Here is a 16,853-nt window from a genome sequence, read left to right on the forward strand (position 1 = left end):
AATGTTTATTCTTTCTTCTGCTGTTTAATGATAAACATCACCCCTCTGAGTTTTTTCAAAGCTTCAGTCACAGGATCATTACAGGGCAGCAACAATGACCGAGGCAGCAAGTTCCAACTGACACATGCCTCCACCCCAATAAATGTGTTTCTAAGTACACAGCAGCAGACCAGCAGTTTGTCAGTGCTCCTCTTTGTTGTGTTTTTAACCTTGTGTCATCTGTGCTCCCTCAGTGCTTGAGAGAAAGATGTCGACTCGTCAGAGCAGAGACGAGCTCATCAAGAAGGGAGTGCTGAAGGAGGTGTACGAGAAAGGTGAGGCTTGAGAAAACAATATTAATTTATGTGATATGATAAACCAGATCTCTTTGAATCCCATTACCCACTCCGATAAAGCACATTTAATATGCAAAATGTCAAAAAGATAACATGCAACAGTACCTACAGAGCAAAAGTCTTGAGGCGGTTTATTTTGTCTATCTGAAGGTCCAACTAACTAACACTGATCTAAAACATGAAAAATCAGCAGCTTGTGACAATGAAGAAGCTTCAACAAAGACTGTTTTGGCCGTTTTACTTATTATTTGCTGTAAGAATATCAATATATGTTGATTTTCATACAATTTTCTGTCTGCACAGACGGCTCTTGCTCTGTTGTACGAGAGGAGGTGAAAATGGAGAATGGGCGCTCTCCGGTGCTTGGCTCCGGCCTATCTGAGCGTGACAGTACTGAGCTGATGGAGGGAGCGGCTGCAGCTGGAAGTAAGCAGCAGAGCCTCAGCACTGATGTCCCCTTATCTTCAGCTTTAAATCAGAGAACCTGGGTGTTTTATTCTTCTCTTCCCTCTCCCAAGGCTCTCTGGAGTTTCAGATGTCCAGTGAAGGTGCATGCCATCAGGACCACACCCAAAAATCCATCCAGGCTCCGCCCATGAAGAAGTCAACGGTTTACCCCTCTGACGGCGCCGAGTCACCGCACAGACCTCCCACGCTACACAAACAACCTCCAGCGCTGCCACCCAAACCCTTCAACAGGCTACCTAATCACATCACAGGTATATCTGCCTACATGCACGCTCATTCCTGAATGTATGAATCTGTGTGTGCTTGTCTAATCCTCTCACACACACACACCTCTCCATGCAGACGGAGCCCCAGTGAAGCTGCCATGTATGTCGGTGAAGTTGTCACCTCCTCTACCTCTAAAGAAGATTCTGATCTCCGTACCTGCAGGGAGCATGGAGCCCTCTCCGCTCGCCTTCCAGAAGTGCCCCGCCCCCTCCAGCCACGCTTCGATAGGAGGCCACTCCTTGCAGTATGGGACGATGCCAGTTGCGCTCCACCCCCCTAGCCGGATCATAGAGGAGCTCAACAAGACCCTGGCCCTTACAATGCAGAGGTTTGAGAGGTGAGAAGCAGCATGATGTGGAGATCAAATTCAAAGTGTTTTGAGAAGCATCACTTTACATTCAGCACCTAACGTAATATCAGATTTGTTCTTTTGAAGTGAAATTAAGTTTAATTAAATAGAAATGATCATTTGAAGTATCATCCTTAGATAGAGTGGTCACATATCCTCACTCATTTACTCTACAAAGACTTGAAATCTCTCCTTGTTGGTTCAAAACATTCAGTCTACTTGGTCCAAGTCGAGTAAAATTTTGAACTTTGACGGAAACTGGTACATCTGCTCACCTTTTGTAACAGTTATTAAGTTAAGTCGTTGTTACGTCACAGGAAATAATTTGACGTAGCTACAAATCAACAGATTAAGTCATCATTCTGCATCCTGCTAAAAGTTGTCTGAAAAAGAGCAAGTAGGATTAAAAAGAAGATCTTTATTCATTAATTTGCCTCAACAACAAATGCACTCTTTTGACACATCTTTATCACAGTAGGTGATGGTGCTCATGGGAAATGTAATAATAATAAGAATAATAATACATTTTTTTTATATAGCGCTTTTCACAGAACTCAAAGACACTTCACAAATAGCACACAACAAAAGACACAATAAAAGAAACAAGTTAGAAACACAGTGGAAATAAAAACATTAACAATTAAAAGCAGTTCTGAAGAGGTGTGTTTTGAGGTGGGATTTGAATGTTTGTAGGTCAGTGGAGTTGCGTATGTGTTTGGGGAGGGAGTTTCAGAGGGCAGGGGCAGCAATGGAGTAAGCCATGTCGCCCCAGGTTCGGTGCTTGGTCCTACAGGGTGTAGTCTTCTTCCTGGAAAAAAAATGTTGATTTTGTCCAAAGTGGCGTCACCAGAAATGGTATTTTTAACTTTTCAATAGCACAGTATGTAAACTGGATCCATCAGTTAATATTAAAACAATTAAATCACCACGTTTTGACATTTCTTTCATCAAGCTGAATAGAAACTCCTCAAATTTCTGCTGAAACGTTTATTATTATCTACAAGCCAGGCTGTGCTCACTGATGTGCTCTTTGAATGTATACCTGTTATTTTCAAATAATAAATAGGTCTTATTTTGCAGTTTTTATTTTAATTAGTTGCCCTTCTCTCACTGGGTTACTCTTTATTTTGACTGAACAGCTGATTTATGAGCGCCTTGTTGGACTGCATATTTGACTCTCATCACACTCTTCTGCACAGCTTCTCTCCTGTTGTTTCTGAGCACACAACTCTGAACTTTTTCCCCCACGTCTCCCTCCATCCTTCAGCTCCATGATTCACGGCGTTCCCACAGTGATGATCCAGTGTGACGAGGACAAAGAGAACCTCCCCAGTGAGGACATGCCTGGTATGTACCAGGACGAGGAAGAGGAGGAGGAAGAAGAGGATGAAGAGGAAGACGACGAGGAAGAGGAGGATGATGAAGAGGAGGATGATGACACGTTTTTTACAAGTAGGTGTTTCTGGAAGGTTTTTTTCTCGACAACAATGAGACACTGAAATGTAAAGGTTCATTACCTGACTTTCATTGCTGCTGGAGCACAGAAGAGCTGACAAACATTAAATTCCAATGGATCAATTGATAGAAACATGATAGAAAACGGTTGGTTTCATTTTCAACAACTCTTGGGAAGAATAACATTTTTCTTTCTTATACCGCAAATTGAGAGTTGGTTCACAAAGAAAACCACCTCCTGTGAGTCATCTGTGTCATGCTAATTTCTCCTTGTATTCAATTTATTTGTAAAGGGAACATATACAGTCTTAAATGTGAATCTTATTATTGTATGCGTTGTACCAGAGTCAGCAAACTCCGGTGCAACTCATGAGTTGGACACGATGGGCTAGTCCTGATTATTTGCTTGAATAGGAGAAGTGAACGTAAGCGGAGATTTTCTCTAGAATATTTATACAAATATCTAATATAGTATCAATTGAACCCATTTTTATATCCTATCCCCCTATCAACATGTCCTCTGAACCCTCAAAACTACAACTTAATTTCCAGAAGGTCAAATCGGGGGGAAATATATGCATTGCGTCAGCAACAAGCTCTCACGATATCTGTCAATACAATGTTGCTTTCCAACAACATTAGCAGAAATTTAAAAAGACTTCTCGTCTGACACCATGAATAAAATGGTCTGTAAGAGCCTAAATACAATGTATCATGTAAGAATTTAAGTTCATGTGCAAAATAACAATTTACATAGATAGTTAATTTATAAGGATTAAGATGAATATATACATTTATAAAAAGATGGTAAAAGTTCATTATGCTGTAAGTATTTTCTTATAATATTTTAAATGTTTTTGGATTTGTGACATAGAATGTCATGTGCTGGAAGGATGGCTGAATCATTAGTCATAAGGTCCTTCGATCTTCGTAGAAGATTTATTTTTTGAATTAATGAGGTGGCAGTTAGGCATGGAGAAAGTGGAGCCACGTGGGTTTTTTTTTTTACCTTTCCTCCCTCCTTTTCTCTCTCTCTCTCTCTCTCTCTCTCTCTCTCTCTCTCTCTCTCTCTCTCTCTCTCTCTCTCTCTCTCTCTCTCTCTCTCTCTCTCTCTCGTTTAGTTTCTTTTAGGATGTGGAAAATGGACCCCTTTCTGTTTTTAATTTAAGTAAACAGCTTAACCTTTTGTTGGGTGGTCCTGTTGAGTTCTTTTTCAAGGTGAAATTCAAGATAGGGATTTTTTGGGAGCGTCAAAATTAAGGCTTCATTTAGTGGAACCCACATGGTCCAAATGCAAAATAATAAGGGATGCATGATTGTGAAAGTGAGGCTGTTACTAATACCAATGTAATAACAAATTAGCCAACAGAAGATTCCAATGTTTGTCTTTTTTACATTTTGTAATTCTTGGTGTCTATTCCCAAATGAGCCATGAAATTTGAATAATTTATATCTTTGCTTGTAGTCACTCCTCTTGAAAATGTCTCTGGAACGTCTTATAAACTGCAACTCTCTCAGAGACAGTGTAGTACTCCCACACTATCGACACTATCTTTGATTTTTGAACATGAAAACAAATCACACGTGCGTGCAGCACCTGTCACCCTTATGTCAAACCAGAGCTTGTTCAACAGATGACTTCTCCTGACCAGTAAAAAAATCTCTCCTCTGAATCAGCAGCCACGTATACTGACATGCCAGCTTTAGTTTGATGTGAAACAACAGATACAAATCAGCTACTGATGTGGGCTCATGTGTTGATGGTGGGTGTTCATCAATAGTGCTGATACCCATGCTAAGCTGATACATTGATGCATCCCCACAGTACGTCTCTTTGTTAAACCTGATGTGAGCAGTGTTTAATCAGTTATTGTTGTTGCTGTTCATTGTAGGCACACTGGCCATGAAGGTGTTACGGAAGGACTCTCTGGCCATCAAGATAAGTAACCGACCGTCCAAGAGGGAGCTGGAGGAGAAAAACATCCTGCAGCTGCAGTCGGACCAGGAGAGAATCGAGTCCCGACAACAAACAGCCACCAAACTGACCAGGTGAGCCACAGCAGCAGCACCAACAACAACAACAGCAGCACACGTGCAGAGACTTCGCGGGCACAGAGCCACAAATCAAACCCATGTGCAGACACACACGTTACTCTACATGAAGACCAGGGGACCAGCAAAGTGCTTCGGCTCCCATGTTAGCGATGATTGATTTGACCTGCAGGAACGGATGATGGATGACGAGTCATAATGGAGTGAGGAGGAGAGAGATTAAAGCTGAGGGGCTGCTGCAAGGCAAGCAGACATGTGGAAAATAGAAAGTGGAGTACAGCATGTAGTAGAGGTGAAAGCGGCAGGTAAAGATCAAAGGTTGGTCTGGATAGTACATCTCCTCTTTTCTACATCAGGACACCAAGCAGTGTGTGCAGAGTTAAATGTATTATTATAACTCTTAGAATGATAAAAATACCTTACACTGTGGTATTAAGGATCTCACATTGGTGCTGTTCGCCGTTAGTGACTTCTATTTTTAACTCTCTCAGCCTCCTCATTTTATCACATATTTACTTCTTCGATCATCATGTTCACACCATGCGTGAATCCCTGCACCATCCTCAGGTCAGTTCCTGCAGATTTATTAAATGCAACCTCATAGTGCATTAAATGGCGACCTGTATATACTGCAGTCAGATGTCTCTGCCTGCAGGAGATTGTGTATGAATCCGGCAGAGTGATGATGCACTGAAAGGAAACACATACAAATAAAATCCTAGAAATAGTTTCCTGAAATAGAAGTGTCACTGTTTTTCAGGCGGTTGAGTCAGCGGCCCACAGCAGAGGAGCTGGAGCAGAGGAATATACTCAAACGTAAGTAAAGCACAGTAATTATAATGATTTTAATAATAATGATAACATATTGTTCCTCAGCGTGAGCGTGAACACTCTGTGATTCTTTTCTTCTGACAGCTCGGAACGATCAGGAGGAGCAGGAGGAGAAGAGGGAGATCAAGAGACATTTATCCAAAAAGGTACGACTCTCAGGTGGAGGCTGTGATGGGTTCTCATAACCCCCAGCTGCAGCACCAGTAAAGTATGGTTGCCATAGTGACAGAACTGCCACCCTTCAGAAAGGCTGATTGTATCGTCTGTTACATCATCCCCCTTACTCTGTGATTGGTGTGAGAACAGTCACCTCCATCACTGCTGCTGGACTGTAATGTTACTGCTTTTATATAACTTCATGTTCTGTTTGTATTTTCTATGTTAGGACATTTTCAACACTTTTATTTACTTATTTTAAGAGCAGTGGAGATAAAGTTCATTGTGGTTACACCTCCGAAATGACTGAATGGTAGTAAAGCAAAATTAGCAGGAAAATTGGAGACGAGTAGTCATTTATAAAAGATTATTGGACATCTATAGAGTTTTCCTTGCTTTATAACAATCAGTGATTTTCAGAGCCATTGTGAGACTTGAAGCAAAGGTACATTTATAAAATAAAGTAAAGAAAAGTTTGAGGTTGATTTATTTGTACTCATGGATGGATTTGGTTTACAGCGAGTGTGTCAGCCTCGTTTTACTCAGACAAACAGCACAGGACAAGACAGAGTAAGGACAGTGCTCCAAACGATCAGTCCAAAGCAGGACACATAAAACATCTACCAAAATATAAAGTTAGCTTTTTATCTGGATGATTGTGTAACCTAAGTAAAGGCGAGAGGATTCATGATGTCTGCATTTCAATTTATCAGCTGTCACTTCATCACTTGGTTTTTTTTATCGCTCCATTATTTCATTACTTGTATAATTTTAGCAAGTAGTGAAAAGTCTCGTTCCCTGCATCCTTCAGCCCCAGATGATGTTCACTAGTGTCTAATTTTGACCACAACCCCCTGACAGTCAGTTTACAATCACTGCAGGGGATAAAAAATAAAGACATGCTTTCATTTAACAAGATAAAACAAATTTTTTTAAAACATACATCTGGTTGCTTTTTAGTGTTTTATTGATCCATTTTACCTCTACAAAGAAAGAAAAAGAGGAGAGAGGATTGTTGTGAATCATAAGTATTTTGATTTAGGACCATAACTTCATACCTTGCTCTAAAATGTTTTCCCCTTATTTTAACCAGAGAGTAATGAGGAAGCAACTTTTCAGACACAAGCATGAGCTTCTAACATGTGCTGCATGTCTGTTATCTCCAGCTGAGCCAGAGGCCCACTGTGGAGGAGCTGAGGGAGGCGAAGATCCTGATCCGCTTCAGCGACTACGTGGAGGTGGCCGAGGCTCAGGACTACGACAGGCGAGCGGACAAGCCGTGGACTCGGCTAACCGCTGCTGATAAGGTCGGCTTGACTCACTGATTTCTTCACGAACAGAGGAACTCTGTACGTTTATGATGAATGTAAATAAGTATGTGTGTGTGTTGTACAGGCTGCCATCAGGAAGGAGCTGAACGAGTTTAAAAGCACAGAGATGGAGGTGCATGAGTCGAGCAGGCATCTGACCAGGTGAGACAGAAATACACCCTTGTCTGCTTACTGTGCAAAGAGGTATTTATATGTACTATACGTTTATAGGTTTTATTTCTCCATCATCTGGGCCGATTGCCTTATATTAAGGGAGTTAATAGAATATTTAGATCAATGATTTTGACTTTGGATGTCATTACAATAAAAGAAAGGCACCCATGGTAATTTAGGCAGCTCTGTGGTACCTTGAGTAGCACCCCTTGTGGTGCTATGCAGTAATTGCAGCAGTGTTCTCGTACCTCACTCTTACACGGGACTTCCACCAGATCCGTGTCCGGTCTGTCTCCGATCCACTGTGGTCCAGCTCCGTGCGCTCTCGTCCATCAACACCCGCCGGTTGAATTTTCGGAACACAGCACGGAGCAGGACCGCTGGACAGCTGGAGTCAGGTGACAGAGGTTTTCCTGCCTCAATCACTGAATCAAGGATTCTCCTCCTTCTCTCCTCATCCAGGTTGTCTTTATTGGCCTCTGAAAACCTTTGACTTGTTGACTCCAGGCCTGGTTCCACTCAAAATGACATTTTTTTCGTCATAGTGAAGTTAAAAACGATCTAACGATAAAACGGAGTGTTTTATTCTGAAAATTAACCGCGTTTTCATTTTGTTTTGGTGCCTGACTTCCTGTTCCGCTTCATGTGCTCTGTGCTGAATTGATGCGTCGTGCCCCAGCATCCGGCAGAAATAGAAGTCTTGCGTATCTGATCCGTTGCGTTCCGACCTGCCAGATCAGAGATGCAGCCGGAACGCAACAGAGTGGATCCAGTGGGGGTTAACACATTGACTGGAATAGAAACCTACCAGATCAGGTGCCGTGAAGGATCAGAGACGGACCGGACACAGATCTGGTGGAATTCGGCCTTTATATAGATCAAAACAGCTTCCTGACAGTTTTGACTGATGCCAGATTTGTTACTTGTTTTTAAAGTTCCATTTGTTGTCAGCAACCATTGATTCCTTTTTCCTCAAAGTTATACCAAAGCATACTCAAAATGAGCTCAAGTCATTCTGCAAAAGATGGTGTCCTAACGTGCACAAAAATCTTTTAGAAACAAACTTTAAGCTCTTCTTTTGAAAGATGTTCAAGCATACCTCAAATACTTTATCAAGAAAGCACTATTTTCAACTTCCTCCGAGATGAAGTCGTGTTTTAAACCATTCTTTCCTCTGTCACGACTCTTCTGGTATCTGCACTTGATGCAAGAGTTTCACCTCAAATTTAGCACTGAAGGGTTATGTATGACTATTCAAGTTCATCCTGTCTCCTTGCATGCCTACCAAATTTTAATGGCCACCCTCCACGTGTTAGTTGAAGTATTTCAGTGTGAACACAAGTGAAAACCATCCCTGTGTCTAAAAAAGGCTTTTACCTTCTCTTGTCAACAGATTTCATCGGCCATAAGCCGGTCCACTCAGACCTCGGACATGCTTTTATCCTCCCACGCTGAGCCTCATGTGTTGGGATCGCTACCTGCTGCCCTCTTGCTGACTGCTCCTCTCTCCAGCGTCGACAGACTGGACATGAACACAACCTGTGAGCTGCAGGCCTCACAGGAGAGAGGAGCAAACACACTGGAGGAGGATCGACAGACTCCTTGATGTTCAAAAGCTTTTCATTTTTTATGATGAACAGATGGTGATTTTACTTTGCAGCACTTTTTGGACATCAATCAGAATCTGTGCCAATTTGTAGGACAGGAAACGTGACATGTTGAAGATGGGAGTTCATTTTCTTTCCTTTTTTTGTACAAAGGGATGATTTTGTTGCCTTTCACCATGTTCTCACTCTTTTATCAAATAATGGACTTCTTGTTTCTTTGAGGGGTTTGCTTGTGTTGGCACAGATGACACTCGTTTTCTTATTGCCTGAGGAATCAAAGTTTTTACAACAGATTATTGCTGTTGTAGGCAGCTCACTCTCAAGCCAAAATGTCCATAAATCTGGATCAAATTCCCAAAACCTTCTCTGCAAGCCAGTATCGGCTCAAAGTAAGATCTCCTGACACAAACACACCAACCAACAGCAATAATTTCAGATTTCTCCATTCTTCTTCTTCATCTGTTTATGGGCTGCATTCATGAGCTTAACACTGTCAGAATTCAGAGCCCCATTTTGAAACCAAAGCAACTTGACTTGCTGTGGAGGTTGTGATCTTGAATGCATCTCAGAGTTCAGTAACCCACTGTGTCACTGTGCCTACAGTATTGTTTACAGGGATTTCAAACTTGCCAAATTAACTCATTTCATTTGCTACAGAACATTTATCTGTAAACACAGGAAAATGTTGCCGAACTCTCAGAACTTTTTTTTTCTAATTCATTTTTTTATTCTGAACTTTCTTGATACAAAACCTGAGAACGCTGTCATCTTACTTTTCATGTTGTTATTGTTTACAGTCCACATCCGGCTCATGAAATGGAAGTCTCGACCAGACGGAGAACTGGTTTTCGTTGTGTGAATGAGTTATGACTGTTCATCTGAGTGTGTGCGTAAACAAGAGTCAGTAACATCGCTGTCTCTTGTTCTTGTGTGTTGAAAGTGTTCTGAGCGATTCTCAGAATTCTAAAACGTGTACATAAAGAAAGAAAGTCAGACTTTTCAAATGTTTTTTTGTAAAGCAGAAAAAACTGCATGTGAGTATTAATTTATTGTGAGTCTTCTATGATGTATGCAGTTTCTTAATGAAAGAAACTTATTAAAAAATAAGTTTATGATTCCTTGCCTTTTTCCAAACGGGTTTTGTGCATTCACACTCATCAGCTTCTTTGTTTCGCTGCTCATTCATGCATTCAGTCTCTCGTCCACATTTATCTTCTTTGTCCCGACGTCCAACTCCTCTGACTCATTAAAAGTAGTCCATGATGAGTTTTTAGTTCAATCATGCAAAGAGAGATCCCCGCTGACAGTGAACGCCCCACTTTGTCAGTCTCTCTGTGGAGTTAAGAGCAGGTCCGAGTGCATCCTGGGAAATCACCTCAGATCTTTGCAGAGCTGCTACACAGCGTGCATCGGAGTGCCGCAGTATTTGTGCCACAAGTCAATGGCTTTTGTTACGATGGCATCTGTGTTTTCCTGCGGTATCTGGGAGGAGGGGGAAGTTATTGTAAGATTTTATCATAAAAGAAATGTATTTCTGCTTTGTTGGACAATAACAATGATTACAGTGTCGGTTCTGTCATTTACTCACATTGCACAGAAACCTTACGATGCCTTCAGGTCTATTGATGCCCATCAACATGATCTTGTAGCTGAGCAGGATCTCCAAAGCCACAAACACCAGGATCTTACAGGAGCCACTGATCACCTTATCCCACACCCTGAAAAAAAAACGTGGTTTATGTAAAGTTAAGGCTCCTGAATGCATCACAAATCAACCCTGCATTCAACACACACACTTAGAGTATGTGTGCAATTTTGGTAGAGAACTTGCAGAATTAAAGTCACTTAACAGAAACATATGAGACAAACAAATGCCAGGTTGATTTTGGAAAGCATCTCATCAAGTTTTATATCAGGTTGTAAACATGAATAACAGTCGCTGCCCACATGTAGTGATTATATCCTGTCAGACATGAGGCCACAGAGACAAAACTCAGCACTCATTTGATTTTTTTTCTCCTTTTCAGTGTATCATAGTGGAAGCTAACAAAAACATCCTAAAAGCCTCACGGGTACTTTTTAAAAATTTGGGTGGAGCAAAGAAATATACAATGCACATATCAAGGCAGATATGTAAACAAAAACATAAAAAGAAAAGTGTAACTTCAAATCCACCCACCACTACTAAGATTTCAGAGTGGTTTCTGCATAAAAGCATCCTGCTCTCCGTAACAAAAGGCTCTGTCTCTGTAGGGATCCTTTCTGCAATATTGCCAGCGTCTCATAAGAACAACCCAAGCCTGATAGTTTAAAAAAAGACAAGCACTTTAAGTGGACGTAGCTTGACGAGGCATATTTACTCCCCAGGAATACTTAGTCACTATTACAGGCTTACATAAAAGTCATTTAGATCATAAATATAGAATAAAATGAATGTTAAGTGAGGAGGTCTGATCCCAGAGGGAATCAGTGCCAAATATATAAGTAGTAGTAATGTGGTTCGAAGCTTTATTGTTATCTTCATAATAAATCTCAGGTTGATGTAAAGGAAATCTCTGTATGAGTCTTTCCTTTGTGTTGGCTTGTTCAGTGTGTGATGCCATGGTGAGCATGTTTGCCCTTTATCTGTAATCTTACCTCTGCAGGCTGGACTCGGGCAGGCAGCCGGCGAAGCAGCGCCTGAACCAGAGGCTGTACGGCAGCTGAGCGAGCGCTCCGCTGTTCTTCAGGTGGTTCAGCAATCGAGGTTCCTCCTGACTCAGATAATGCTCCAGACTCTTTGGCTGCAGCAAGACAGAACAACAGGAAACAAGGTCTTAATTCATGAGACTTAAAAGTAACTCTTCCCTTAACCAGGACTGACAACTGATAGCTCGACTTTCAATGTTAGGGCTTCCATTTATTTACTCAAGAAATGCTGCAAACTCTGTAAACAAGTAAACAAGCACGAGTGTGATTCTTTGGGGAAGCAGCAACACTTCTTGAGCCATGATTGGTTTAGGATTCTTTGAGATAAACATGCCTTTGAGTTTGATGATCAACCATTGACTGAGCTTTGTTTGCAGCTAATGAAGGATAAAAGATGCTCAAAGAACTGAAATATAACCTTAATGGTAGAAATGTTGATCTTTAAAAAAAAAAAAAAAAAAAAAAGCTTTTCTTAAAACTTAAAGCTTAATTTGCTGAAAAAATATTGTGAATATTTTGGGAGATAGTGGAGCTACAATGACAAAAATGCTACTCATCTACAGTAATAAACTTGTTGGATTTAGGGCATTATTTCTGTCAGATTATAATAAAGCCCTTAGTTTTATTTCCTTTAAAATGTAATTGATAATAATAATTGTGACACCATACGCTAACAAGTTGTTTTTTTTAATTACACCATAAAAAAGTCCAATGCCAATTCAACCCAATAAAAAACGTATTCAATACTCGTGTGTTTTTACCCCTTAATCCAAACATCCCACTCACCAGGTGAGGAACTGAGTCTCCAAACTTTGTGTGGAACTGATTGACGAAACATTTGATCAGCCAATAGCAATCTATAGGATCATCTACGATCTCCTCCATGGCTCGACTGATGGAGAGGAAGTCCTCGTTCTCTTCATCCTGAAATGATAGATTGATAGATAGTACTTGATAGTACACTGAGGAATACTAGAGGACAAATTTAAGAACTAGCAACCTGAAAAAAGGTAGTGTGGGAAGTTTGTTTCTCATTAGTCACAGAACACAACCTGAAAACAAGTGCACAAAAGTATTTAGAACATGAAGAGCGCCTCATGTCATAATTTAACTGATTGACTCGTTTTTGAACACCATGATATTAGAGTACAGATACTGTTACAATCCAGCTCATTGGGGAGCAACAGAAAACCAGGTATTTTAGGTTAAACAAAGTTATTGATTAACAAAGAGGTGTTATTGTTTTACAACAAAAAGAATTACAGTAAAATACATCTGAAAAAGGTCTGTGGATGACGGAAAATCAACTAATAAATGGTGGATTTTAAAAAGATCAAATTTATGAACACGTCTTAAACTCTTGTTGAATCTCTGACTGGGTAGTTGTGACGCTTTTTCAGTCTCTACAGCAACACATGGTTGTGCATCTTACCGGGGCAGAGGTCTCCGAGCACCTCGGGAGCACCTGGTTCTCCAGCTGAAACATGCGCAGGTAGATGTGGGTGGAGGGTGTGGAAGAGTTGACGTATCGCATCACCTCCAGAGCCTCCAGGATGTCATGGTACTGCTCCTTCCTGTAGCCTCCAACTAGACCGTGAGAATCACTGTGGGGAGGCAGGATACCTACAGGGAACAGGAGAGCTGGCTTGTTTGACGTGACAGGGAGGGGCATGCTCACAACATCACTTAAGATTCCTTGACTACAGCTTTGACCATGGTTGTGATGTGTCTGTGAGTGTCTCTGATTAATCGTTATATAGTGTTCAAATATTTAGAAAATCACATGATCATCTCACCTTCTTAAATCCAAGAGTCTGCTACTTATCTAATCAGATTTTTTCCTGTCTTTTTATTTGAAGCATTGCTTTCATTCACTTGTTCATTCACATGGCTATCAATGTGTTTAGATTGTTAAGCTATGTGTCATGGAAGGAGGAGGGTTAAAGAATTAAAGGGCAAAATAATATTCCTGTATGTATGTGTATGATTTGTGGCAAAATTGATATTTTTTATCAGATTAAAAATACAACCCATCACTCAGCAGCATTCAATTCACCCTGTCATGGTGCATACTGTGTGTGTTTTCAGCAACCTGGTCAGTATTCTGTCTTTTTTTTTCTTTAAATAACTTGGCTTGGCCCTACTTATTTATCAGATTTGCTTTTATCATTTGAACCAGTGAGAGCCCTCAGGTATTCAGCTAGTGGACTTTTAATTGTACCAAAAGTAAGAACTAAGACTCACGGTGAGGCAGTTTTTTTATTATCACGGCCCACGACTGTGGAACACCCTACCTGAGATCTGAGGGCTGCCCAGAGCATTAACATTTTTAAAAGAAAACTCAAGACCAACCTTTTTAGTCTCGCTTTTAACTGATTTCCATTATTATAACAGTTTTATTTATTTATTTGTTTATTTATTTATTTATTATCTAGTTCAAATTTAAGTCACTTTCATTCAATTTTATTTATTTATGTACTTTTTTTTAATTATTATTATTCTTTTAAGTATAGCATCTAATTTTCTTTTAATGGTTTAATATTTTAGTCTTTTATTATCTTAGAAATGTATTTTATTTTGGTGATTTTAATTTCCTGTGTTGAGTTTTAACATCTTATTTTACCTCCAGTGTTTCCTCATTAAGATATCATGAGATCATTTCCTCAGTTCGTTCAGCAACTTATTTTTTTATTGTTTTATTTTTTTGTTTGTTTTTATTACTATTGTTGCATGTATTGTGTTCTTAACCTTAGGATTGTGGGGTGGGTTAGGGGTCAGGGGATGGGGTGGGATCTTTTTCTTAATTTATTCCATTTTAGGTTGTTTTTATGTACAGCACTTTGTGTTACAATGTCATTATATGAGAAGTGCTTTATAAATAAAGTCTGTCTGACTGACTGACTGACTGACTGACTGACTGACTGATTGATTGATTGTTGTTTTGCCCTGTCCCTTGTTGTAAGCTGCTCTAACGAAATAATTTCCTCCAATTGAGGATCAATGATGTATACATATCTTCTCTATCTTATCTCTCTAAGAGATAATATGGAGCTTTCATTTTCAAATGTGACTTGTGGTGCTGTTTTTTCAAAAGTTTTGGACATTTTATAGACTATAGAAAATCATCCTTAGAGGCCATCCCAGTCACTTACCCAACAACACCTTCCACACATGGATCCTGTACATGGAGGGGAGAGGAAACCTCTGACTGAAGGTGCTTAGCTTTTCCAGATCTGTTGGAAGAGTTAAAACGTTTCTAAAGAACCAAAAACCAGTAGACATCCATCCAACCTCAAACATAATTCCTGACCATAGTGACATTATGGTGATATGAACTTCACCCCAATGCGTGTTTCTGGTAAATATGATCTGTCACCTACCTAGAGGATTATCTTTGAGCAGTATTTCCAGTGACTTCTTCTCTTCCACTCCCCTGAAGCCCACTTTCTCATAGTATGCTGAGCGGAAATTTCTCTGTGGGTCGTCAGCCATACTGGGACACACACACGATCACCAAAAAGCCACGAGTGTGAAGTTGAACTAGCTTTTCTTAACTTATCATACTGTCAAAGACCCGTGAAAGCCCTGTGCTGACATGCATGCATAAAGCAAGACCACATGTTATCCATGTACAAGGTTGGCAATAACTGAAGCGTACAGTTTAGTAGTATTCATGTGAAGTACAACATGTGAATGAAAGAAGGGCACATAAAGAGTGTGTTGTAAATGATCTAATACTCTTACCTGAATCAGGAACCTTGCTATCCACAGCTGTATGCTAGTCAGCAACATAAGCTACATAGCATTGACGTAACCTAAAAAAAAAATGCGATTTGTACAAATAATTTCTGGCATTAATACGAAAGACGAGATAGATCATGACACATTAATGTCAAACGGATTCATGAAACCACATTATTAGTTTGTTAAATGTTGTCTACTTGGTCTGCTACATGCTAGAGGCTTGTTGATGTTCTGTAATCTCTTCCGGGTAACCCTGTCAAAATAAAATACCCAGTTTAAAAAACGGACCACTTCAAGGAATCCCTAACCGTATTTCATTATTTGCTGTTATCGTGGATGACAGAGTGTTTGGTTTCCAAAGTTCAACAGCGTAGATTATGAACCAGTCTCAACTCATCCGGAAAAAAGCAGCCATCATATATTTTTTTACTACTAACAAAACAGGCAATGATAAACTAGCTTAAACTTGCTTTTATTCTGAAGGCAAATTTAAATCCACGCAGCATAGTTTCCGGTGTCATGTCAGTTTAAGAAAGCCACTGGACCATTTAAAGTAGAGGTGGGATTTATGGCTCTTTGGCTCAAACTGGGGTAACTCGTTTTTATCAAGGAAACAATCACTGGCAGCAGTTATAAGATAAGATTTGGATCAGAATAATTCAAACTTACACATCCCACCAATATATCTATATACTCTATTGGTGGGAATTATTCTGAAATATTGATTATAATTTCATTTCGAATTGTAAACATTCCATAAAATGGTGCCATATCCCCATGCTTCAGCAGTGAGATCACTATTTTGAATTTTCCCTCACCTGAAAAACTTTGTGGCACTGTAAAAAGTACGCAGGCTACAGATAACTTCCATGCAGAACAACTTAACTGTAAAATTTTCCACACAATACTAATTTAAGAATACAGAAAAAAATATTAAAAAGTTAAATAAGAATAAATAGATATGTATATAAAAAATATAAGTACAACTAGAATAAAAAATAGGACAATATAAATTTGTGAATGCAAAATTGTCTACCCCACCTGGCAGCGGCGGAGCTAGAGTTCAAAGGTGGCAGAGCATCCTCAAGGGACCCTTCTGATAGTCAAATTCACAACTGTAATACAGCTGATATATTTTCTCCCCTATTTATGAATAAAAATACACAAATTCTCACTTACTGATCCAAGACAGCCCATAAAAGTCAACAGGTTGCTTGTCGACCTAACCCAATCATAACCCTAACCCTATCCCTAACCCTAATCATAGTCCTAACCCTAATAACAACCCTAAACCTTAACACATCATAACCCTAATCATAACCCCAAACCTAATCACAACTCTAACCCTAATCATAACCCTAATCACAACCCTAACCCTAATCATAACCCTAACCCTAATCACAACCCTAACCCTAAC

General features: G+C 39.9%; 2 protein-coding genes across 6 annotated transcripts in view; one reads left to right on the forward strand and one right to left on the reverse strand.

Moving 5' to 3' along the window:
- Nucleotides 1–10,119, forward strand: part of phactr1 (phosphatase and actin regulator 1) — a 49,344-nt gene extending 39,225 nt beyond the window's left edge. For 2 of the 4 annotated variants that reach the window (XM_034703067.1, XM_034703075.1), the window contains 11 exons: nucleotides 234–314; nucleotides 639–761; nucleotides 854–1,054; nucleotides 1,146–1,407; nucleotides 2,687–2,871; nucleotides 4,767–4,923; nucleotides 5,687–5,742; nucleotides 5,842–5,903; nucleotides 7,080–7,220; nucleotides 7,309–7,385; nucleotides 8,791–10,119. In XM_034703067.1, coding sequence (XP_034558958.1) covers nucleotides 234–314; nucleotides 639–761; nucleotides 854–1,054; nucleotides 1,146–1,407; nucleotides 2,687–2,871; nucleotides 4,767–4,923; nucleotides 5,687–5,742; nucleotides 5,842–5,903; nucleotides 7,080–7,220; nucleotides 7,309–7,385; nucleotides 8,791–8,806 — 1,361 coding nt within the window. In that variant the 3' untranslated portion in view covers nucleotides 8,807–10,119. The remainder of the gene's footprint in view (nucleotides 1–233; nucleotides 315–638; nucleotides 762–853; nucleotides 1,055–1,145; nucleotides 1,408–2,686; nucleotides 2,872–4,766; nucleotides 4,924–5,686; nucleotides 5,743–5,841; nucleotides 5,904–7,079; nucleotides 7,221–7,308; nucleotides 7,386–8,790) is intronic. The other 2 variants (XM_034703082.1, XM_034703057.1) reach the window with 1 other exon arrangement.
- Nucleotides 10,009–15,687, reverse strand: tbc1d7 (TBC1 domain family, member 7). Of its 2 annotated transcripts, XM_034703109.1 has the most exons (8): nucleotides 15,437–15,687; nucleotides 15,073–15,185; nucleotides 14,845–14,925; nucleotides 13,125–13,315; nucleotides 12,479–12,616; nucleotides 11,642–11,787; nucleotides 10,593–10,722; nucleotides 10,009–10,486 (listed from the first exon to the last, which is right to left on the reverse strand). In XM_034703109.1, the coding sequence occupies exons 2-8, from the start codon at nucleotides 15,182–15,184 to the stop codon at nucleotides 10,400–10,402; spliced, it is 885 nt and encodes a 294-aa protein (XP_034559000.1). In that variant the 5' UTR covers nucleotide 15,185; nucleotides 15,437–15,687; the 3' UTR covers nucleotides 10,009–10,399. The 2 variants fall into 2 exon arrangements, with proteins under 2 accessions (XP_034559000.1, XP_034559010.1); XM_034703119.1 differs by lacking the exon at nucleotides 15,073–15,185.
- Between the last annotated feature and the right edge of the window lie 1,166 nt (nucleotides 15,688–16,853).

This window comes from Notolabrus celidotus, chromosome 2 (assembly GCF_009762535.1).
Source record: "Notolabrus celidotus isolate fNotCel1 chromosome 2, fNotCel1.pri, whole genome shotgun sequence".
Lineage (NCBI taxonomy): Eukaryota > Metazoa > Chordata > Actinopteri > Labriformes > Labridae > Notolabrus > Notolabrus celidotus.